The 19,624-nt window shown below is 37.6% G+C and overlaps 1 protein-coding gene across 7 annotated transcripts; it reads left to right on the top strand.

The window, feature by feature from the left end:
• The first annotated feature begins 1,321 nt into the window (after window positions 1-1,321).
• Window positions 1,322-19,013, top strand: LOC117406174 (RCC1 and BTB domain-containing protein 1-like). 7 transcript variants are annotated; one of them, XM_059029891.1, is made up of 13 exons: window positions 1,331-1,462; window positions 2,013-2,141; window positions 2,645-2,825; window positions 3,580-3,730; window positions 4,811-4,977; window positions 5,557-5,715; window positions 6,108-6,215; window positions 9,129-9,271; window positions 11,616-11,809; window positions 12,470-12,596; window positions 15,278-15,429; window positions 16,526-16,656; window positions 17,385-19,013. In XM_059029891.1, the coding sequence occupies exons 3-13, from the start codon at window positions 2,700-2,702 to the stop codon at window positions 17,523-17,525; spliced, it is 1,599 nt and encodes a 532-aa protein (XP_058885874.1). In that variant the 5' UTR covers window positions 1,331-1,462; window positions 2,013-2,141; window positions 2,645-2,699; the 3' UTR covers window positions 17,526-19,013. The 7 variants fall into 7 exon arrangements, 6 of the variants coding, with proteins under 6 accessions (XP_058885873.1, XP_058885874.1, XP_058885877.1 ...); XM_059029892.1 differs by lacking the exon at window positions 1,331-1,462 and adding an exon at window positions 1,481-1,644; XM_059029890.1 differs by lacking the exon at window positions 2,013-2,141 and having other exon boundaries at window positions 1,322-1,462.
• The last annotated feature ends 611 nt before the right edge of the window (window positions 19,014-19,624 follow it).

Consider the following 19,624-nt stretch of genomic DNA (forward strand, 5'->3'; position numbering starts at 1 on the left):
TATGATTTTATTTTATGATTATTTAATTATTGTCAAAATAAACGGCCTTCATCTACTCACGGTTGCAGTCTCATTTCTGTCCCAAAAAGAACCTGAAATGCTACAATATACTGATGGACATTACATAAGCAAATGAGATGTACTTTATTTGGAATACCATGTTGCTTCTCAAAAATGTGTTTTAATATTAGCCTTTAATATTAGGAAAACGGCTGCTTTAATTCATTTTCATGTATCTATTTCAGTGCAATGTAGTTTCTTCATTGTAATAAGAAATACGTTTTTTTTTTTAACATTTACATTTTATTTCTGTTTCTTCATTTAAAAAAAAGTTTTCTAGCGAGAGTAAAAAATACATTAACTTTGATTCATGTACTAAGGGTTACTCTTAAATGAATTCACGATCCAGTTTATGGTAAACTGTGCATGCATGACTTAGAAACTCAGCTATCAGCTGAGTCTCAAAAACTGGGCTGAATTTGAAAATGCAAAGCGGCCCAGAATTTGGGACGTTATCTAAAAACCAGAGCGGACCAGAAATTTGGACGTTATCAGAGCGGCCCGTAATTTGGGACGGTATCTGTGAGGGTTGCAGTGTGGAGTGGTTAGGGCTCTGGACTCTTGACCGGAGGGTCGTCCCAGGTCGGGGGACACTGCTGCTGTACCCTTGAGGTACTTTACCTAGATTGCTCCAGTAAAAACCCAACTGTATAAATGGGTAATTGTATGTACAAAAATGTAATTGTATGTAAATAAAAATAATGTGATCTTGTAACAATTGTAAGTCACTCTGGATAAGGGCGTCTGTTAAGAAATAAATAATAATAAAATAATAACAATCTGAAAACTATAGCTACCAAGAATTTGGGACGTTATACAAAAACCAAAGCGGCCCAGAATTTGGGACGTAAATGAAAACAATGACAGTCTATATGTAAAACTGTGATTTACAGGAATGTATCCTGTAACAAAACTGCAATAGTGTATATATATGATATTAAAATATATCGCGCAAACGATTATAGATATATACTATTTGAAAGAAAAAAAAAAACACGTACACCACCACAGAAAGTAATTTCTTACATTCGTGCATAACATGATAATTCTTATAAAGTAAAAACCCATTGTTTGTTATATTAGTACACCAAAATAACACATTATATTTGAATTGAAAGGTGGTGGAAAACAGACCCCCTCGCTCACTGTCTGATCACAATGTTAAAAATGCCTGCAAGCTCTCCCTCTGGTGTGACGACGACATATTCATGTGACAGACATGGACCAATCAAAACGCGAAACTCTTACGCGGTTCCATACCCAAAACCGGCCTGTGTCGTACCTCGTTTCGTTTCCTGGCTCAATCCTGGTTTGTATTACGGTGCCATAGCACTGGAGTTTCTGCTGGGACTCACCAGCCTTGTCTGTACTGTGAAATTAACAAGAGACAATTAATATATAGGTAGGCATTTTAATTCAATACAATACTTTTCTATTCCCTTGTGGAATAGTTACAGTGGGACAGTGAAGTAAGTTAATGTTGTTTTTGTTGTGTCGGTGTTTTATTTTGCCTTGGCTGTGCTGATGATCCTGCACTTTCTATCCCCATTTTAATTTTGCTCAGTTTGGTTACTGTAGTCTACGGTAAGCATAATATTTTATTGTACACGTTTTTTTTGTGATAATCGTGCGTGATATCGTGCATACCTTTATTTGTTTCTCTGCACTAGCCTTAATGTTATATGCAAGATATTTTATTAATTCGTCATACAGAAATTTACTTTTTTGGAAGCAGTAAATGCTATATAATGCAGGTGTTCTGCTTTACTTTCTGCAGCATTATTTACAGTGTCCAAAATACTTAAAATTGACATTGCGGTGTACTTAACTAATGCTCGATGTATTTTGACCATTATGTTTGGGATTTGTAATTTAGATTAAAATGTTGTAGACTCATGTTTGTTTGATCAAATCTTTATGATTTGTGACTTTAATATTTTGATTTTCTACAGTACATCTCGTAGCACCTGAGCCCGTTATTCCCACAGTTTAATGCAACAAGAGATGCTCCCGCAGTGTTTTGACAACACCTCTGCAGAAAGAGAGGACGACAGATTGAATGGTTAATGTTGGTGGTAATGGTAAACATGCATTGTGTAACAAAAGTACTAAAGTACTGTAAACGTACAGGCGTACGACTTTCTTATAACAGACTTGATGTCAGAACGTGCCTAGCTGTGATTAACATGAAGAGGCTGACACACTGACATATAGTTATAACGGCTGTCAGACCGGTAGTTTGGAATTTGTAAGGTGTAAAGGAAGCCTTATTCAGGCAAGGTAGGCGATCTACAAAAAAAGAGGTATGTTTTGCTACCACTGTTACTAGAAAATGCACACGGCAACAAAACGTGCAAATGTAGGTCACCTATACCCACTGATGTAGTTTGCCATGCTTATTAACATTTACAATGCTTACCTCTGCTTAACCATTCTTTCACTGTGCTTCATTAGACATTTTATAAGGGTAGAATTGGATACTCTCAAGATAATTGTACTGGTGAATGTTCATACCAAGTTACATCATCATGACTCACACATACAGACACCAAACAACCAAACCGATTTACATTTCCTATTTCAGGTGTAGCAGTAATGCAATCTATTCCCTTCATCTGCGCTGTTTAAGAAGTGAAGCCATGGTGGATGTGGGGAAGTGGCCACTATTCACTCTGCTGTCATCTCGAGAAATTGCTTCAATCCGGCAAGCGTGCGTGTTTGGCACCTCCGCAAATGAAGCCATATACATAACACATAGCGATGAGGTAAGACTCCTGCTGTTATTGTAAGAGACACACAGGGACAACGAATTTCCAGATACTTGGTGAAAATAAGTGGAAAGAAATGAGAAGAATGCTACTAGTTCGAACCAACCTCTAATCCAAACCAGGTAAATCATAATGAAATGCATGCTGAAAGCAGCTCTGGAAACTCTATTTCCACACAAAAACATTATCAACTGTCTCTATGTTTTAAATGTAGTTATGAGGATATTCAACGTAAAACGGGACAAGACATTTTTCGTTTCGAGCAGTACTCTGAGCAAGTCACTAATCTGGTGCCAACTAGTTTTTGGTTAATGTCGGTTTACTGTACAGTACCATATTCTGTCCCTTGGATCAACAGCCTTTTTATTTTTTTAATGAAGACACATCTAAATACTGAATTGTAAAGGACAGCATTTAGTGTATTATTGGTCGGTGTAAATAGAAGCTGGGATGTGGGGTACAGTATGTTCCCCGTTTGCAGTGAAAGTTACTATTGCAAATGCACTAAACACAGTGCCAGCAAGGTACATTTACTGAAAGAAAATTTCAATTCAAGGGGACATTTACTTGATTTTCACCCCAAGCAGGTACAAGTTTAGGATTATCCTGTTCACTCATTTACTCTTGGTTACACATGTAAAGGACAACAAGAAATTGAGCAGAATTTGTCTTTGTGCTACAATTAGAGGGTATTGTGATGCAGGTGTAAAATGAATTCATATTTGATTATAGTGTATTTTTTTCATTGCAGATTTTTGTTTTTGGTCTAAACTGCAGTAACTGCCTGGGGACAGGTGACAATCAGAGCATGATTGTGCCAAAGAAACTGGATGTGCTGTGTGGGAAAAAGATTGTTAGCCTGAGTTATGGCAGCGGGCCACATGTTCTACTTGCTACTGAAGGTACAGCAAAATCTAGATAATATGTTTTATTAATTTTATTACTATGTTTAATTTCTGAACTCTTACTCTTACAAATGTATCTATTTTCTTGTTCTAAAAAATGTCAAAGTGCTTTGGGCATAAACATTTTTTGCAGTATTATATTATCAAGGGAGCTGGAAGAGGCTGTACTGAAAGCGAGGGAGGGATGTTACAAAACTAGTAAGAAGTTACTTGTTTATGTTTTCACTAGTTTTGTTGCTAATTTCATTACAATTCCTCTAATTGAAGATTAGACTATTAACACTGAGTGGTATTTAAGTTATACAAATATGAGACTATATATTGTAATTATAATTAGTCACAGTATAGCATATATATATATATATATATATATATATATATATATATATATATATATATATATATATATATATACATACATACATATATATATATATATATATATATATATATATATGTATATATATATATATATATATATATGTATATATATATATATATATATATGTATATATATATATATATATATATATATATATATATATATGTATATATATATATATATATATATATGTATATATATATATATATATATATATGTATATATGTATATACACATACATACACACACAAATTGATGGTGTATCTTTACCAGATTATATAGCAAATGTACACACTTACATTACTACATTTAATAAGGTGGTGCTGCAGTGTCGTGTTGAATCATGTGAATCCTATTTTGCCACAACTCTTGCAATTTGAGTATAAGATTTATACTTTTGCTTTTATATTCACTGCAAAAGTACAGCCTTTCTGTTTGTGATCCTGTACATATTTATACTACAGTATATAAAAAATGTATGTCCTATTTTTATGCTGTAAAAAGTTTGTGAAAACCCGAGAACTGCTGTACAACTTGCTTATGTTTTTTGTTTATTTTTTTCTTGGGACACCTGAGCAGTCCAAACATTTATTCTGCTTCCAATTCGACGGCTGTTGACCCACTTGAAATGGACCTTATACTCACTTTATGAATTTTGATACATTTATGGCTGGTTTTCTTATTGTCCTTTACAGGTGGAGAGGTGTATGCCTGGGGGCACAATGGCTACAGCCAGCTGGGCAATGGGACTGCAAACCAGGGCATCTCTCCTGCACAGGTGACTTCCAACCTGACGCAGAAGGTGGTGACAGAAGTGGCCTGCGGCTCACACCATTCCATGGCCTTGACATTGGATGGAGAAGTACGACTTTGGTTCAATACTGCTTCTGCTGCTGAAAGAAAATATGTTTAATTTACTGTGGAGTTTGAAGTTATTGATTATTAGGAATAGGCTTTGGCTCCTGTATGGGAAATGATTTTATGTAATATCTCCTAAGTGGAATAGAACATTCAATGTGATTCCAATCAAATACAGACACCCAGTTGTATTGCGTTGGTGGTGGTTATTGTTGTTATTCTACATGTGATAAAAAGGTTTGTTTTCCATTGCCAATCCATGACCAGTTTTACAGAGATTGAATGTAATTGCACATCATCAATCTTTATTACTGTTATGTTCAAAATAATTTAATAATTTTAAAGGGTGTTTTGTTCAACTTAAAAAGCCTGCTGGTGTTTATAATCAGTTTGCCTGTTGCTTATTTGCAAGGATTATTGTTAGATATTTATTAAAACACTTTTTTTTCAGTAATTAGCTATCCAGATTGTGCCTTTATATCTATCTATGGACTTGAAACATGTAAAAAAATAAAAAAAGTACAAATATTAAAAGTTAACTATTCAAATAGCAGGTTTTGTGCTTTGTGGGTTTTTGCAACAGGTCTATGCCTGGGGATACAACAACTGTGGCCAAGTTGGATCAGGATCTACAGCCAGTCAGCCATCACCTCGCAAAGTGTCCAACTTGCTTCAGAACAAAGTGGTTGTCAGTATTACCTGCGGGCAGACGTCCTCCATGGCAGTGTTAGATAATGGAGAGGTAAGCAGTAGCCAGGATTATGTTATGACTAAAGGTTTTGAACGCAGGATTTTATATTCATATGAAGTAAAGTGGTTGCAGAAGCTATTATATCTGGAAAGCGGACAGAAAGAAAGAGCATCTGAAATTGTTTTGCTTGGACAGAATTGTGATCTAAAATAATTATGATGATGGACAGAATTGTGATCTAAAATAATTATGATGATGATTAGAAATTGAAAGCACATCCAATGGTTCAAAAGGATGTTTGACACCCTTGACAAAATCTGAAGCACTACTACACCACATAGTTTCAAGAGATGCTGAGGCTGAAGGAACAAAGCTATTGAACACTGTAATGCCTATAGCTATTAAAGTGCTTTATTTGAATTGCTAATCTGTTTCCATTGCAGGTATATGGCTGGGGATACAATGGGAATGGGCAGCTGGGTCTGGGCAACAATGGGAACCAGCTAACCCCTTGCAGACTTTCAGCATTGCAGGGGATGTGTGTTCTTCAGGTAAGAACAGCTACATCCCAAAGGCAGATTCCTGACGTTATTACCATTATGGAGGTTCAGTTCAATGCTGAATGGTCCTAGATCTACTTTGACAGACAGGAAGACTCCAGTTGGCCTATAATTGGTATTACAGTATTGGTGAATAATCCAGGTGAATTCAATTGGCATAATACAGATCTGCAATATTTTGTGATTTAAGCAGAGTATGAATAGGATCAAAAAAGTATTTTTGGTTGTATTTATCTATAGAATTAGTTGCTATTTGTTGTATGTGATAAACACCTGCAGCTTCTTTGAATTAGGTTTGTTTAATCTTTGTGCATCATTTTTCAAATGTTATACTGTACAATACAGCATGGTTCAGTGAGTGATGAATAGTGCAATCAGTACTATAGTCCTTTTAGTAAGAATAACAATGTGTTCACACTGGGTCCGTTTAGAGGGTTTGGTCCGCACTTGGTACGGTTTGGTGTGAAGTGTGAACAACAAAGTCCCCTTGGGAAACAAACTGTACTGAGTCCACCTAAAGAGGTGGTCTTGGTCCATTTGGCAAACGCTTGCAAACGTCAATGTGAACAGCAGCTGGACTTGGTCCTTTTGCACATAGGAAACAAACTATACGGTAACCTGACTCTGAAGTAAACATTTTGCACGTAGTTTAGCTCATATTGGAAACAAGTAGAGCAAATAACAAAACATGTCTGCGAACTACATTAGGGTTACCCAGCGTCCCGTGAAAACTTGGATTGTCACAGTTCTAGCATTAATTTGTTAGCCCGGTCTGAAACAGTATTTAATCGTCCCGATTTTGCTATTGTATTTTTATTTTTTTATGTTTTTTTTACTGCATCAGTGTGCTCAAGTTAGTAGCAGAGTAGTGTATTAGGTTGTGTTGGTGCCATTCAAAAATAAAGTAAACAATTATATGGATTATTTGTTTAATCATTCTGATTATGTGTATACCATATGTTTAAATGGTAATAGCTAGGTAATAGATTTTTAAATCTGGCTTTCTGTACATTTAACATGTTTGATTACAATATAAAGAAAATAATGAGTTGTTATGATCTGAGAAATTCACCCGATGTTTAATTTTTAAACTATTGTGTTATTTTATATACTGTTATTTTTGTTAACGGCTTCAGAGTTGCTACGGTGTCAGTGAATTGAAGGAAAAAACGCCCAATTTTCACTGTCGAAATCTGCACAGTGGGAGAAACTGAAGCTCTGACAGAAATTTGGTCAGACACCAAAATCCAAGCTGAACTGGACAAAACTCACAAAAATAATAAAATATATTCAGTCTTTTCTCAAATTACTTTGTTTAATGCCGACAGTAGGAGAACCGTGCAGAATTGTGTAAACTGCATCTACTTTAGGCATGCAATACATGTATTAATTAAATTAGCGAAGAGCTCCCCCAGTGCTTTCTTCCACAGCAATATGTAAGAATCTAAAACATGCTATATTAAAAACCGGATCAATACATCAATATCTGCCATCTTTGAATACGAGTTACAGGATATTGTAAACATCCGGTTCAAAGTCAGTATCACTTGAAAATTATATTGTGAACACAAACAGAAAAAATGGAAAAGGACCAGAAAAACTAACTTTAGTTCACATCCAAACAAACTTGGTCCCTTTGCTCGTAGATGAGTGTGAACAGCAAGCACATTGTTTCAAACTAAAAGAACCAGACCGAGTCTGTTTGAAACAGACCTAGTGTGAATGCAGCCTTAACTACAGACAGACCGAAAAATAAAAGCAAGCATGTTCCCTTTTTACTGTATCGATGACAGAAAGTGAGTTTTTCATAGAATGCAATGGACTGCTATTAGCATGCCCTAGATTAGCAATGTGTTGGTATAATGCAGTGAAACAAAAACAGTGGAGCCTTCACACTTGAATGCTGACTCACAACTAAGGTTTTTACAATAAATCAATATTCAAAATAATACATGGATTTGGTTTTTCGCTGTGGCCCAACAGTATTGACACATTGATTTAAAGTTTCTTGTAATCCTACTGTATGTTTGGCAAGTAGCCATAAGTGCCCAAATTGGAATTGAAAACCTGTATTCAATGTTCCTACAAATGGAACTTATCCCAGTCGACTACACATAAAGCATATACATTATACGACATGGCAGGGGATGGAAATAAGACTCCCAATGCATAGCAGTTTAATCCATTCCTAGTTTTACTATGAGTTTTTAATAAGACACCTGAGCTTGTTACCTCTACACTGGGGCTAATCAAGCACATATTAAAACCTGGCATGGGTGAAACTGCTTGTGTCTTATTTCCATCCATGGCCCATATAATTGATGTTCAGGGGTAGTAGAAATGTTTTTTCATTTAACTAAACACATGCAGTAAACCATTGTTTTTTGTAGTCTTCATAGCTGCACTGCTTTTAATTTAGGGGTCGCCACGTGTATCATTAGGTACTGCTACAAGATGAATTACAGATTCCGTCTCTGCGTGATCACCAAGTGGATCTATTCAGCCCTCTTCCTGCTTGTGAAGCGCTGGAGCTGATTTTAATTTTTTTTTCACTGACTTTGTAATTGAAAACAATTGAGATTGAAGTTGCCTTGGAAACTATTCATCAGGATTCATCTGAGGCCAGTAATCCAATGACACACTCCAATTGTCTTTTTAACCTTTCACAATCCAACCAATCAGGTGTCTCACTGCAAACCTTGTCTTTATTTGAGCATTGGCTGCTGTCAGGAACAAGTATTTTTGTTCTTGTCTTCATCCAAATATTAACATTTTTCCCTGTCCCCAGTCAAGCATTTTCTTGTATTAGGTATTTTAAATAATGAAAGAGTCTACATTACGTGAATGAGCAGTGATGATATTACTGTGCACCATCTTGTCTGACTTTTGTGATCTTGATTACAGATTGTATCTGGCTATGCACACTCACTAGCACTAACAGATGAGGGCTTTCTGTATGCCTGGGGAGCTAACACTTATGGGCAGCTGGGCACAGGCAATAAGAGTAACCAGCTCAGCCCAGTGCAGATCATGATGGAGAAGGAAAGGTAAAGTCTTGGTTGCTGCTGCTAAAAACTCAGCCTCTCAGCTGGTTAACATTCAAGTCAGGGATTCTGACACTTTGCCTTTTTTTTTTTTCCCCTGCTATAGTTCAGCCAACAAATTACTGCTGTAACCGAAATTACAGCTTTTTTTTTTTATTTAGTAGTCGCCAATTAGTTTTTTTTGTTATTTTCTCCCCAATTTCATAGCTCACCGCTACCACCCCTGCGCTGACTCGGAGGGGCAAAGGCGAACACACGCTGTCCTCCGAAGCGTGTGCCATTAGCCGCCTGCTTTTTTACACACTGCAGACTCACCATGCAGCCACCCAGAGCTACAGCGTCGGAGGACAACACAGCTGTGGGCAACTTACAGGCAAGCCCGCAGGTGCCCGGCTAGGCCACGGGTCGCTGATGTGTGGTGAGCCGAGGAAACCCTGGCCGACCTAACCCTCCCTCCCTCCGGGCGGTGCTCTGCCAATTGTGTGCTGCCCCCAGGGAGCTCCCATCCTCGGTCGGCAAAGGAATAGCTTGATCCGGCGACGTCCAGTCGAGTGAGATCTCTTGACAAGATGCCTGCATAGGAAACCTTCTGTTTTATTTATTGGGAAGGGGGTCAATTTTAAAAGGCAACAATCCTTATGAGGGACACGGCATAAACAAAACAAGCATAAAATAGAGTTATTACAGCTGAGAGGTAAGCTAACATGTATAACTTTGTACTGTACTTTACCGTTTCACATGCATGTTTTCAGCATTGACTGGTCTAAAGATTGTAAGACATCGCGTCAGTTAGTAATAACTTGGCCTGTATGCTTTCTTCTGTAGTCAATGCCTCAGATCATGCATGAGATGTCCAATGCTATAGATCACAAAGTAGATCATAGTTTTGTTTTCTACATATCTTAGATTATTAGGTTTAACAGAGTTGTGTCTTAACTGATCTAACCTTGGTGCATGTACACTACAAGCTCTTCTTAAACAATGATCTTAAACATAGTTCAAACTAACGGTATACAGGTTCTCAGGGTTATAAAGTACTGCATAGCATTACTACATGGGTCAGTGGTATGTCACAAAAGAACACTGGCTGTGTTTACAACAAAAATAGAGGTAGCGTGCTATGACAGTAGCACTGTTATTCCTGCTGTGTGCCTGTAGGAATGTTGATGGTTTCCCTGGTATTACAAACCTGACGGTGGTGAACGAACCGTTAGCCACCGCTTTTCTATACAGCACCTGTCATTAAATCTAAAGCACAATGGTGTGCTCTTAAAATGAGAAGAAAGGGTAGTGCTGAGTCAGTGGGATCTTCCATTTCCATATTCTGTTCAGAACACAGTAGTGCTTTTAGTGAGTGAAATTGCTGTGCACTGTAGGTATGGTTAATTCAGTATTTGGAGCATAGAGAATTATGATACTATGCTGTGTATTCCTTTACAGCTGTGTAGCAAGGGCTGTGGAACCTGAAATTAAATCTCAGTTGAACCACAATCCTAGTTCATGCATAGAAATTAATGATAAAAGTCCCAATTAGTTTGGATAATCATAGTTAAGTAAAATAACCAGTTCCTTTTTTATTTATAAAATAGGTTCATTAGGATTGCAGACAACATCACAGTTTATTGGATTATCCCAAAATGTATTTCTCTACTCATGTAGAATACAATCTTGTAGAACATACAGTAGTCTAGATGAAGTGCATTAATAACACATTATTTTTCCCTGCTCTGTTGGGATCAGCTGTCAAGCATGCCTGATTGTTTGTTTGTTTGTTTGTTTGTTTGTTTGTTGGTTTTAGATTAAAGCAGCTGGTCTTTGATTTATTTAAAAATATAGAAAAAGATTGTGGTCTCCAAAATAGGTATTATAATGTAGCTTTTGAATGTAATTTTTTTTTTTTTTTTTTTTTGTAAAATGCAATGTACTCATCCCCTACTTGATCAACTGCTATAAGTAGCTGAATAATACAGTACTCCATACATTTCTGATTCTAGTCCAGTCCAGAAGTATCTTCCTTTTGCAGGGGGAAAGTGTTTTCTGCTGTGTGTTTTCATTGTAGGGATTACTGTTGGAATAAAATAAAACAAAACAGTATTCTACACCGTTACCTTTCATTTTTCTCGCTTCTTTACCACTTTTTTTTTTTTTTATTAAACACACTCCAATGTATGGTTTAAAAAAAAAATACTTGATACATGCTGATAAAAATACGGTCCTGGTTAGGACACTATGTGTCTGAAGCTGTGCAATAATAGCTAATACATTTCATGATTCTGTCCAACAAGGTAGTCTTAACAGGGATGCGCTCATTTGTAGTCTTGCATTGACTTGTCTCTCCTTCCTGCAGTAGGATTGTGGAGATTGCAGCCTGCCATTCAACTCACACTTCGGCTGCAAAGACGCAGAGTGGCCAGGTGTTCATGTGGGGTCAGTGCCGGGGCCAGTCCATCGTCCTGCCACACCTCACGCACTTCTCCTGCACTGACGACGTCTTCACTTGCTTTGCCACCCCGGCCGTCATGTGGCGTATGCTCTCCGTAGGTGAGGCGCCCCATCTAGGCTGTGCTGTCTTGACAGCTGCTTCTCCTGTTTCCACAACTAAACCTGAATGACACAACTTTAAGTCCTGCATAAGAGGTCAGCACAAAAAGAGTGTTGCATTAAAAGGAAAAAGAAAACTTTTTCAGTAGTAGTTCGTCTCTCAGTTAAATGGAACTCCACTGCTGAAAAGGGTATGTAGTTCTAGTAATCTTTCTTCAGGCCAAGAAAGACTGATCTCTGTTCCCTTTCACACCAAAACCTCACGCTCACTCATCTGGCAGGAAGGGAAACAAAACAGACTAGCCACCTATTCAACCAACACTGGGTGCTTTTAATGAGCTTTCTGCTCATGTATCTTCTTGTGTACCTGCATCTGCCACAGCTCAAAGAGGGTCACTCACACTTTTGTTAAATCCTTTTAAAATCAAGTTCCACATGAAAAAGCTGTTTATTGCACAAAAAAGCTGTGTTTTGTAACTGAAATGTGGGTGTTTAGTTGGCTTCTATGCATTTTTGACTTGCACTGCATTATACACTACACAGTCTTTCAGATAAAGTGCTTTCTTAGAAGAGGCCTTCTTGGGTTTAGCACACACATGGCATGCCTTACCTTAAATGATTGCTTGTGGTCTCTGTTTTGCGATGTTCTTGTTTTTGTAGAGCACGACGACTTTCTGACAGTAGCTCAGTCTTTGAAGAAGGAGTTTGACAGCCCTGAAACCTCAGACTTAAAGTTCTGTGTGGATGGGAAATCTCTTCACGTTCACAAAGCAGTTTTGAAAATAAGGTAATATTTAACGTTAGATTCTATCTTGTACATGTGGTGGCCATTTCAACGTTCTTCTTTTATGCTGTCGGCACACTAATAAACTCAGGGGAGACGTTTTGGATGACAGAGAGATGTTTTGAACTCTTGTGAGTGGATAGTTTGTGCACTGACTTACAGATATTAACATATCCAGACAACTGTTAAACAATCAAGAAAAAACACAGACTCCATTTACTTGATATTTACCGAATCATAGTGTGTATATATAGGTACTCCTACAGTTTATTAAATGCTTGGTAATTGGATCAGGTGGCTACAGGCAACATCAGACCCTAGCTCATAGACAGTGTCTTTTATAAACTAACAGCATTAATTCGATATAGCAAATGGATACAAGTATGTTTTTTGAGTCTTATAGCGCTCATGGCTGTCCTAAAGCAGCCAATATACCAGCTCTCTATAAGTATAATTAAAAAAAAAATCCTGTTCCTGTCACAAACTCCAGTATATGAGATACAAAAGCAAAATATAATGCTTACCAAATAATTAAGTTCAGGTTTTCTTAGATTCAATGCCTCAGTCAGTCAGACTCACAGAACAGCTATGCCAGGAATGGACCAGTATTAAATCTGTGTTAACAAACTCTCTGCCGATTGCTAGACTGAGGTTTCGTCCCTTCATTAATTAAGCTTAAAACATCTGGCTTTTTTTAGGCAGTCCTTATCGCTAAAATTAATGTATTTTTCACCTGTCCGGTTACTCCTATAAAATGAATAGTATATGATCTCATGCTCCGTATTTCTCTAATCCTTAAATGTGTGGTGAATCAAAACTAATAATAATATATATTTTATGGGCCACACGGTTTTCATTGCTGCTTAAGAAACAGAGGTGTTTTTTGATATACAGCACCTGCTCTGTCAATTATTTCTTCCTTGGGTTAAATATACTCCCTTTTTCTCTTTCAGATAACTACAGTAAAACTTTTTAATTAAAGTATGTCTTCAACGAACTTGACCCTTTTAGCTAAAGTTCCTTTCCCAGCAATTCTTGGCAACTTACAGATAAGGATCCGAGGGGCCCTTCTTTTTAACCGGAGTTACTGTTTACTGATAAGAGACTAGGCTGTAAGCACATTTTCTAAGTTAATTAAAATAGATTGTAGTTTTGCTAAGTTGTCTCATTTCGAGAAGCCGCTTGTACCAGCAACTTTATAGATAAGAGAGGGGTCCATGTTGTAAATCTGTCCGTTTCCAAGGATTAATATGCATTGCATTCATAGAGGCACATATACAATCTTTTCTGACATTAGATCATTGCCTGTTCAGTTTTCTTGGTTCAGATCTTTGTATCCTGCTCATAACTTGCTGCAATAGTTTTTTCTGCTGGCTTTAACATCCTTTAAAACACAGTACAGAATTATGATTTTTAACATTATTACAGCTTCGCACAGTCCATTTTTAATTACACTCTCCAGAGGTCCACCTGTTCCGAGCACGTCTGAAAATCTGTGTTCTGTTCCGCTGTTAGCGGATCTTGCATCACAGATGTGGGTGACAGTCTCGAGGGCCTGATGTCTGCAAAACACTTGTACCTTGCTAAACTTCCATCTGAGCATGCTGATTACCCAAGATGTGCCCATCTTCTGACCGAGTGCACAGACTCACAGTCCAAACATTCAATTTGCTTGACATCTCTTGCATTAACACTTAAATGAGAAAATGACACACCTTGTGAATCATTCATACATAATTTTTGCAAAGCTTAATCATATTTGTGCAATGGTTACAAGTATGTTTTTGAGTCTTATAGCGCTCAAAGCGAAGTCCTAAAGCAGCCAATATACCAGCTCTCTATAACCAGGTATAGTAAAAAAAAAAAAAAAAAAAATCTTGTTCCTATCACGCACTCCAGTATATGCAAAAGCTAAATATAATGCTAACCAAATGATTAAGTTTCAGGTTTTCTAAGATTTAACGCTTCAGACTCACAGAACAGCTCTGCCAGAAATGGACCAGTATTAAATCTGTGTTAACAAACCCTACCGATGCTAGACTGAGGTTTCGTCCCTTCATTTATATGTTAACGGTCCAGTTTGTGGCAGTCCAGTTGTGCACCTTTGACAGCCACACCTCAGTAGAGGGATGTATCTGTCTGGCCCCCTTTTTAAATAGAGACTCCCATCTGGAGTAACTGTTCTCGATCTATAGGTATTATGTCTACCCATTTGACTTTGCTCACGTAGGGCTACCTTAACTGGAATATCTTCCATCCAAAATACAGGAGTAGGCCAGAACTCGCTATTTTTCATATCACAAGGTTCCCAGGCCTCAAATTAATTTCCATCTCCAGTGGGAAAACCCCACAGAAATGAAGCCGGCTCGATCAAAGGGCCATGTTTCCTGCCTCATACACTTTCCATTTGAAAGGTGTGAGCACACAGACAGGTAGACCTTGGATTTTACCTTGCAGATTGATGTTGTTTTACTTGTTGCATAGAAACATTTCTAATGGAAATCATGCACACCAGCAACATTCCATTAATGTCAAAGTCAATAACCAGTGTCAGCTGGTTCACAAGTGCCAGTATAGCGTCGCTAGGCAGAAACTATCATTTAAATATCATCACAAGACCTATTGTGCATTTCTTATCCTTCTGCTGTTGCTCATGTGTTTTTTTTTTTTGTTTTTTTTTGCAGATGTGAACATTTCCGTTTAATGTTTCAGTCGCACTGGAATGAAGATATGAAAGAAGTGATTGAGATTGATCAGTTTTCGTTCCCAGTATACCGCGCCTTCCTGGAATACCTGTACACTGACAATGTAGACCTGCCTCCAGAAGATGCAATAGGTGAGGCACTGCTTGGGCTAATCACTTAGCGACTTATACAGGATACTTCAGCAATATGTTGCATCTACAAACTAGTTCACTAGAGTGCTGTTTTTTATTAAACGAATTAAGCATAAAAACATTAAACGACTTGTTCTAATAAACAGACTTGTTTGAGGCATACTTTTTAATATCCCTATATGTACATTACACACAGCCAGGTGTCCTACAATATTAACTAATAACTGTGCTGTTTAAAAAAAAAAAGTGCATTGCACACGGATTGTATTCAATTCCGAGAGTTTCTAAGTATAGTAAATGTGTATGTCAAGTAATCATATACAGAGCAATGTATGTATTATTACTTCAGACATACATTTTATACAACACAGTTTTATTCTAAAGCATCAGTTATTTATGATATTTGATCTGGATACTTCACTTTCAGTTAATCTTTAATACTTCCTATGTTACTTGTGAAATTCTCTCAAACACCAGTGACTGATGTGCTCTGTAGCCAGACACATGCTTTGTACCAGATATATTCTTCTTTCCAAACTGCACTTACAATATAACCCCTTAAAAAGAGGATTACGTTGCAATATGGTGATACCAGTGCAGACAGATTTGGACAGTCTTGTCACTCTCATTGCCACTAGTCCTAAAACTTATAAAATCTTAATTCATCCCACAAAATCCCGCAGAAGACAGTAGTGGCCCATTTTGTACAAGGCCATTAAATATCTCGACACAAACCTAGCTTGGCGTCTCTATTTTAGTGAGTTGTTCTTAGAGAACAGACTCCTTTGCAAAAACAAAAACCTAGTACTGCCAATTTTTATTTGGCTTATTTACAAATTGCCAAGCGCTACACCTCCAGAAACTTTTTAAACTCTACAGGATTAGTGCTGTTATTTCACCCAGTTCTATCAACTGGGGCCTTTTTTAAATGGATACTGTTTTGTTTCTTCTTAAGTTGAAAGTAGCCCAATTTAATGTAAATCTGCCAGAAAAATCAGGGTTTCATTTTAAATTAGTTGCTTATTATGCAGTTGTTAAGTGTAATGAATTGAAATGTAGTGTACCTACTGTACCCGACCACTGCTGTGTATTGCAGGGCTGCTGGACTTGGCAACATCCTACTGTGAGAACAAGCTAAAGAAACTCTGTCAGCACATCATCAAGAGAGGAATCACAGTGGAAAATGCTTTTTCCCTGCTGTCTGCAGCGGTCAGATACGATGCTGAGGTATGAAATGACATTAGTGTTTTACTAGCACCATATATTCAATATGCATTAAAAAGTAGCTATTCCAGGGATGGAAATAAGACTCCTATTGCATAGCAGTTTGAGTCATTCCTGGTTTTACTATGAGTTTATTAAGACACACCAGAGCCTGTTACATACACACTGTGGCTAATCAAGCTCATATTAAAACCTGGAATGGGTGAAACTGCTATGCAATAAGTCCATCCCTACATTGTATAAATGTAATGCTTGCTACCTTTGATAAATCCTCAGTCAGATCACTGGCAAGCCCAATACTTTCTGTTATCATTTTGTTAATTAGGATAGATCCATTGTCCTAAAAGCCTAGGGTTTGTAGTTAGGCTGTTGTTGAGTACTTATATTTTCATGAAACCGCCTCATTGTGCAAGTTTTAAAATTAACATAAAGGGTGTTTTTTATTAGTCTTTTTTTGGCCCATGGCTACCTTGATAGTCAATCGATAGTTGGTAATATGCCCCTCTTTTCTGTGCAATTGCTCAGCATTTAAAACCTGAATTTAACATTGACTATGTGCGGTGGGAAAAAAATTAACTGAGATTTGGAGGTGACCTCAATGGATAACACTGATCAGAAATCTGTTGTGTTACATTTTTTTAACTAACACCCCCAGTATGCGATGATGTGTATTTCCTAACAGATGTACTACTATTACATTCACACGTTTGTTTTTGTGCTTCTTTGACCAGGATTTAGAAGAGTTCTGCTTCAAGTTTTGTGTGAACCACTTGACAGAAGTCACTCAGACTGCAGGTTTCTGGCAGATTGATGGCTCTTTGCTGAAGGAGTTCATTTCTAAAGCCAGCAAATGTGGAGCCTTTAAAAACTGAAACTGTCCGCTCTCCAAGACATTACCACAAAACTGTATAACAATGAGATTCTAGGTCACCAGGTTGCAAAGCCAGTGATGACCTTTGGCTACCCGTAAATCAAGCTGCAACCACCACCCCTGCTGGCAACCCACAAAACTGTTTTTTTTCTTGGCTGAAGTTTCTTATTTTTGTAGGGTGGAATGGGGGGTATAATATTGCATTGATATACTGCATCTATATATAACTTGAATCATTCTTGTTTTATTGTTACAGGATAGCAGTACTGGCACATAAGGTACAATGTTGAAGCGCACTTAAGGTTAATTACTATGAATGTTAAGAGTGATACAATGCTGCATGAATGAGCCAAGATCGAACACACCGCTTGGTACAGTAGCTGCTCATAGTTAATTAACCATGTGATTTGCGAGTATGGGATGCACAGCATGCCCTAGGGTGGTGTCTTGTATTGCATAATTGAGATCCTCATGGCTTGTTTGGTACTAGTACCAAAATTCTGCAATCTACGTCTGATAGCCACAGCCAAGTGACGTTATGCCTGCCCTATATGCATACGTAATGATTTATTTTTTAAACCATGGACAGGTTTTTTTGGGGTTTTTTTTTTGACAAATGGTTCATTGGCCAGGATTGATCTTAAAATGGGGTTGTGCATGGCATTAAAACTTTTAGTAGTGCATACTTGAGATGAGATTTAAAAACCAAGGGTGGCCTGGAGAAACCTGTTAAACCACAATTTTATTTTCTCTTGATCCTTGCATCTTATTGCCATCCGCTACATTTTTTTGAACTGAGATGTTTGTGGGTTATTGAGTCTCTGAAAATTTACAATGATATGCGTGAAACTGTTGATAATGAAACCAACATTAGTTTAGAACGGTTTCATGAATATCAATGTTATTTTTCACGTAAATGGTTGGCCGAAAATAGTCCTGTGCACACCTGACCTGCTCTGCGAGTTGTTTATGGCATTTGTTGAATATTTTAGAAATCCTGTTGTTTCCAAATTGGGGTGATTTAACTCCAAATTGTTAAATCTTCTAATTCTGGTAAGTATTTGTTCCGTACTAACTAAATTGAATTTTTACTGTTTCTAAGAAAATGTACAGGAACAGCCTTGTCAACTCTATACCAGTGGTTCTCAGTCCTGGTCCTGGGGAACCACTGCCCTGCTGGTTTTTGTTCCAACTGAGCTCTCATTTACTTAGAGTTCCTTAAAGTTACTTATACAATTTTATACTCAACTTGAAATCTCCTTCTGTTTAAAATAATTTAAGAGCACAGATTAGGCAAATTATTAGTTCAATTGGGGTTCAATTAAGCTCAGTTGGAACAAAAACCAGCAGGGCAGTGGTCCCCCAGGACCAGGATTGAGAACCACTACTCTATACTGTATTATCTGACACATTGTTTGCATTCTTAAATAGTTAAAAGCTGGAACTATCCCTGCCTTTAACAATTGTAATTAAAGTTTTGTAAACTGTCCTGGGCTGTGTTGAATCGTGAGGTTGATTTAGAATATTGTGTCAAGTGAACAGCGATTAGCGTGTCTTTTGTCTTTTTTAAATAGTGGGCGTGTGTGCGAGTCTGAGCTTGCCTGCACTTATACTTACATCTTAACTGTGCAAACATTTAGTTTACCTTGCAACTGAGGCCACACATGCTGTGTGTCTGCTCGTTTTCTGAACTCTGTGCTGCTGCTGGGCGACTCCACATATAACCAGGTAAGTAGATTGTATTTAATTTGCTAGTTAAAATCCTTGTTGCTAGGGTAACTATACATGCCTTTAACAATTGTAATTAAAGTTTTGTAAACTGCTGGGCTGTGTTGAATCATGATGTTGATTAGAATATTGTGTTAAGTATACGGCTCTAGGCCTACAGGATAGTATAAATTGGCAAACAGTGTCTTAGCATGCCAGCTGTTCTAAGCGCCAGTTGTCTAAGGGCCACAAGTCCAAGGGCAGTCTGAGCTGTGGCAGTCTGAGCTGTGGCAGTCTGAGCTGTGGCAGTCTGAGCGAGGACAGGTAGAGCAAGGACAGGTAGAGCAAGGACCTTTTCCAAATCCCTCCCAATGGCTACTAGAGGCCTCATTC

The sequence above is a fragment of the Acipenser ruthenus genome, chromosome 9 (assembly GCF_902713425.1).
Source record: "Acipenser ruthenus chromosome 9, fAciRut3.2 maternal haplotype, whole genome shotgun sequence".
Taxonomy (NCBI): Eukaryota; Metazoa; Chordata; class Actinopteri; order Acipenseriformes; family Acipenseridae; genus Acipenser; species Acipenser ruthenus.

Bases quoted from the DNA above. Each gene is read 5' to 3' on its own strand.
- LOC117406174 (XM_059029890.1), top strand. From the start codon at position 2,700: ATGGTGGATGTGGGGAAGTGGCCACTATTCACTCTGCTGTCATCTCGA. The intron at 3,731-4,810 runs GTACAGCAAAAT...TGTCCTTTACAG, and splicing joins TGTTCTACTTGCTACTGAAG to GTGGAGAGGTGTATGCCTGG. The intron at 16,657-17,384 runs GTATGAAATGAC...TTCTTTGACCAG, and splicing joins CGGTCAGATACGATGCTGAG to GATTTAGAAGAGTTCTGCTT.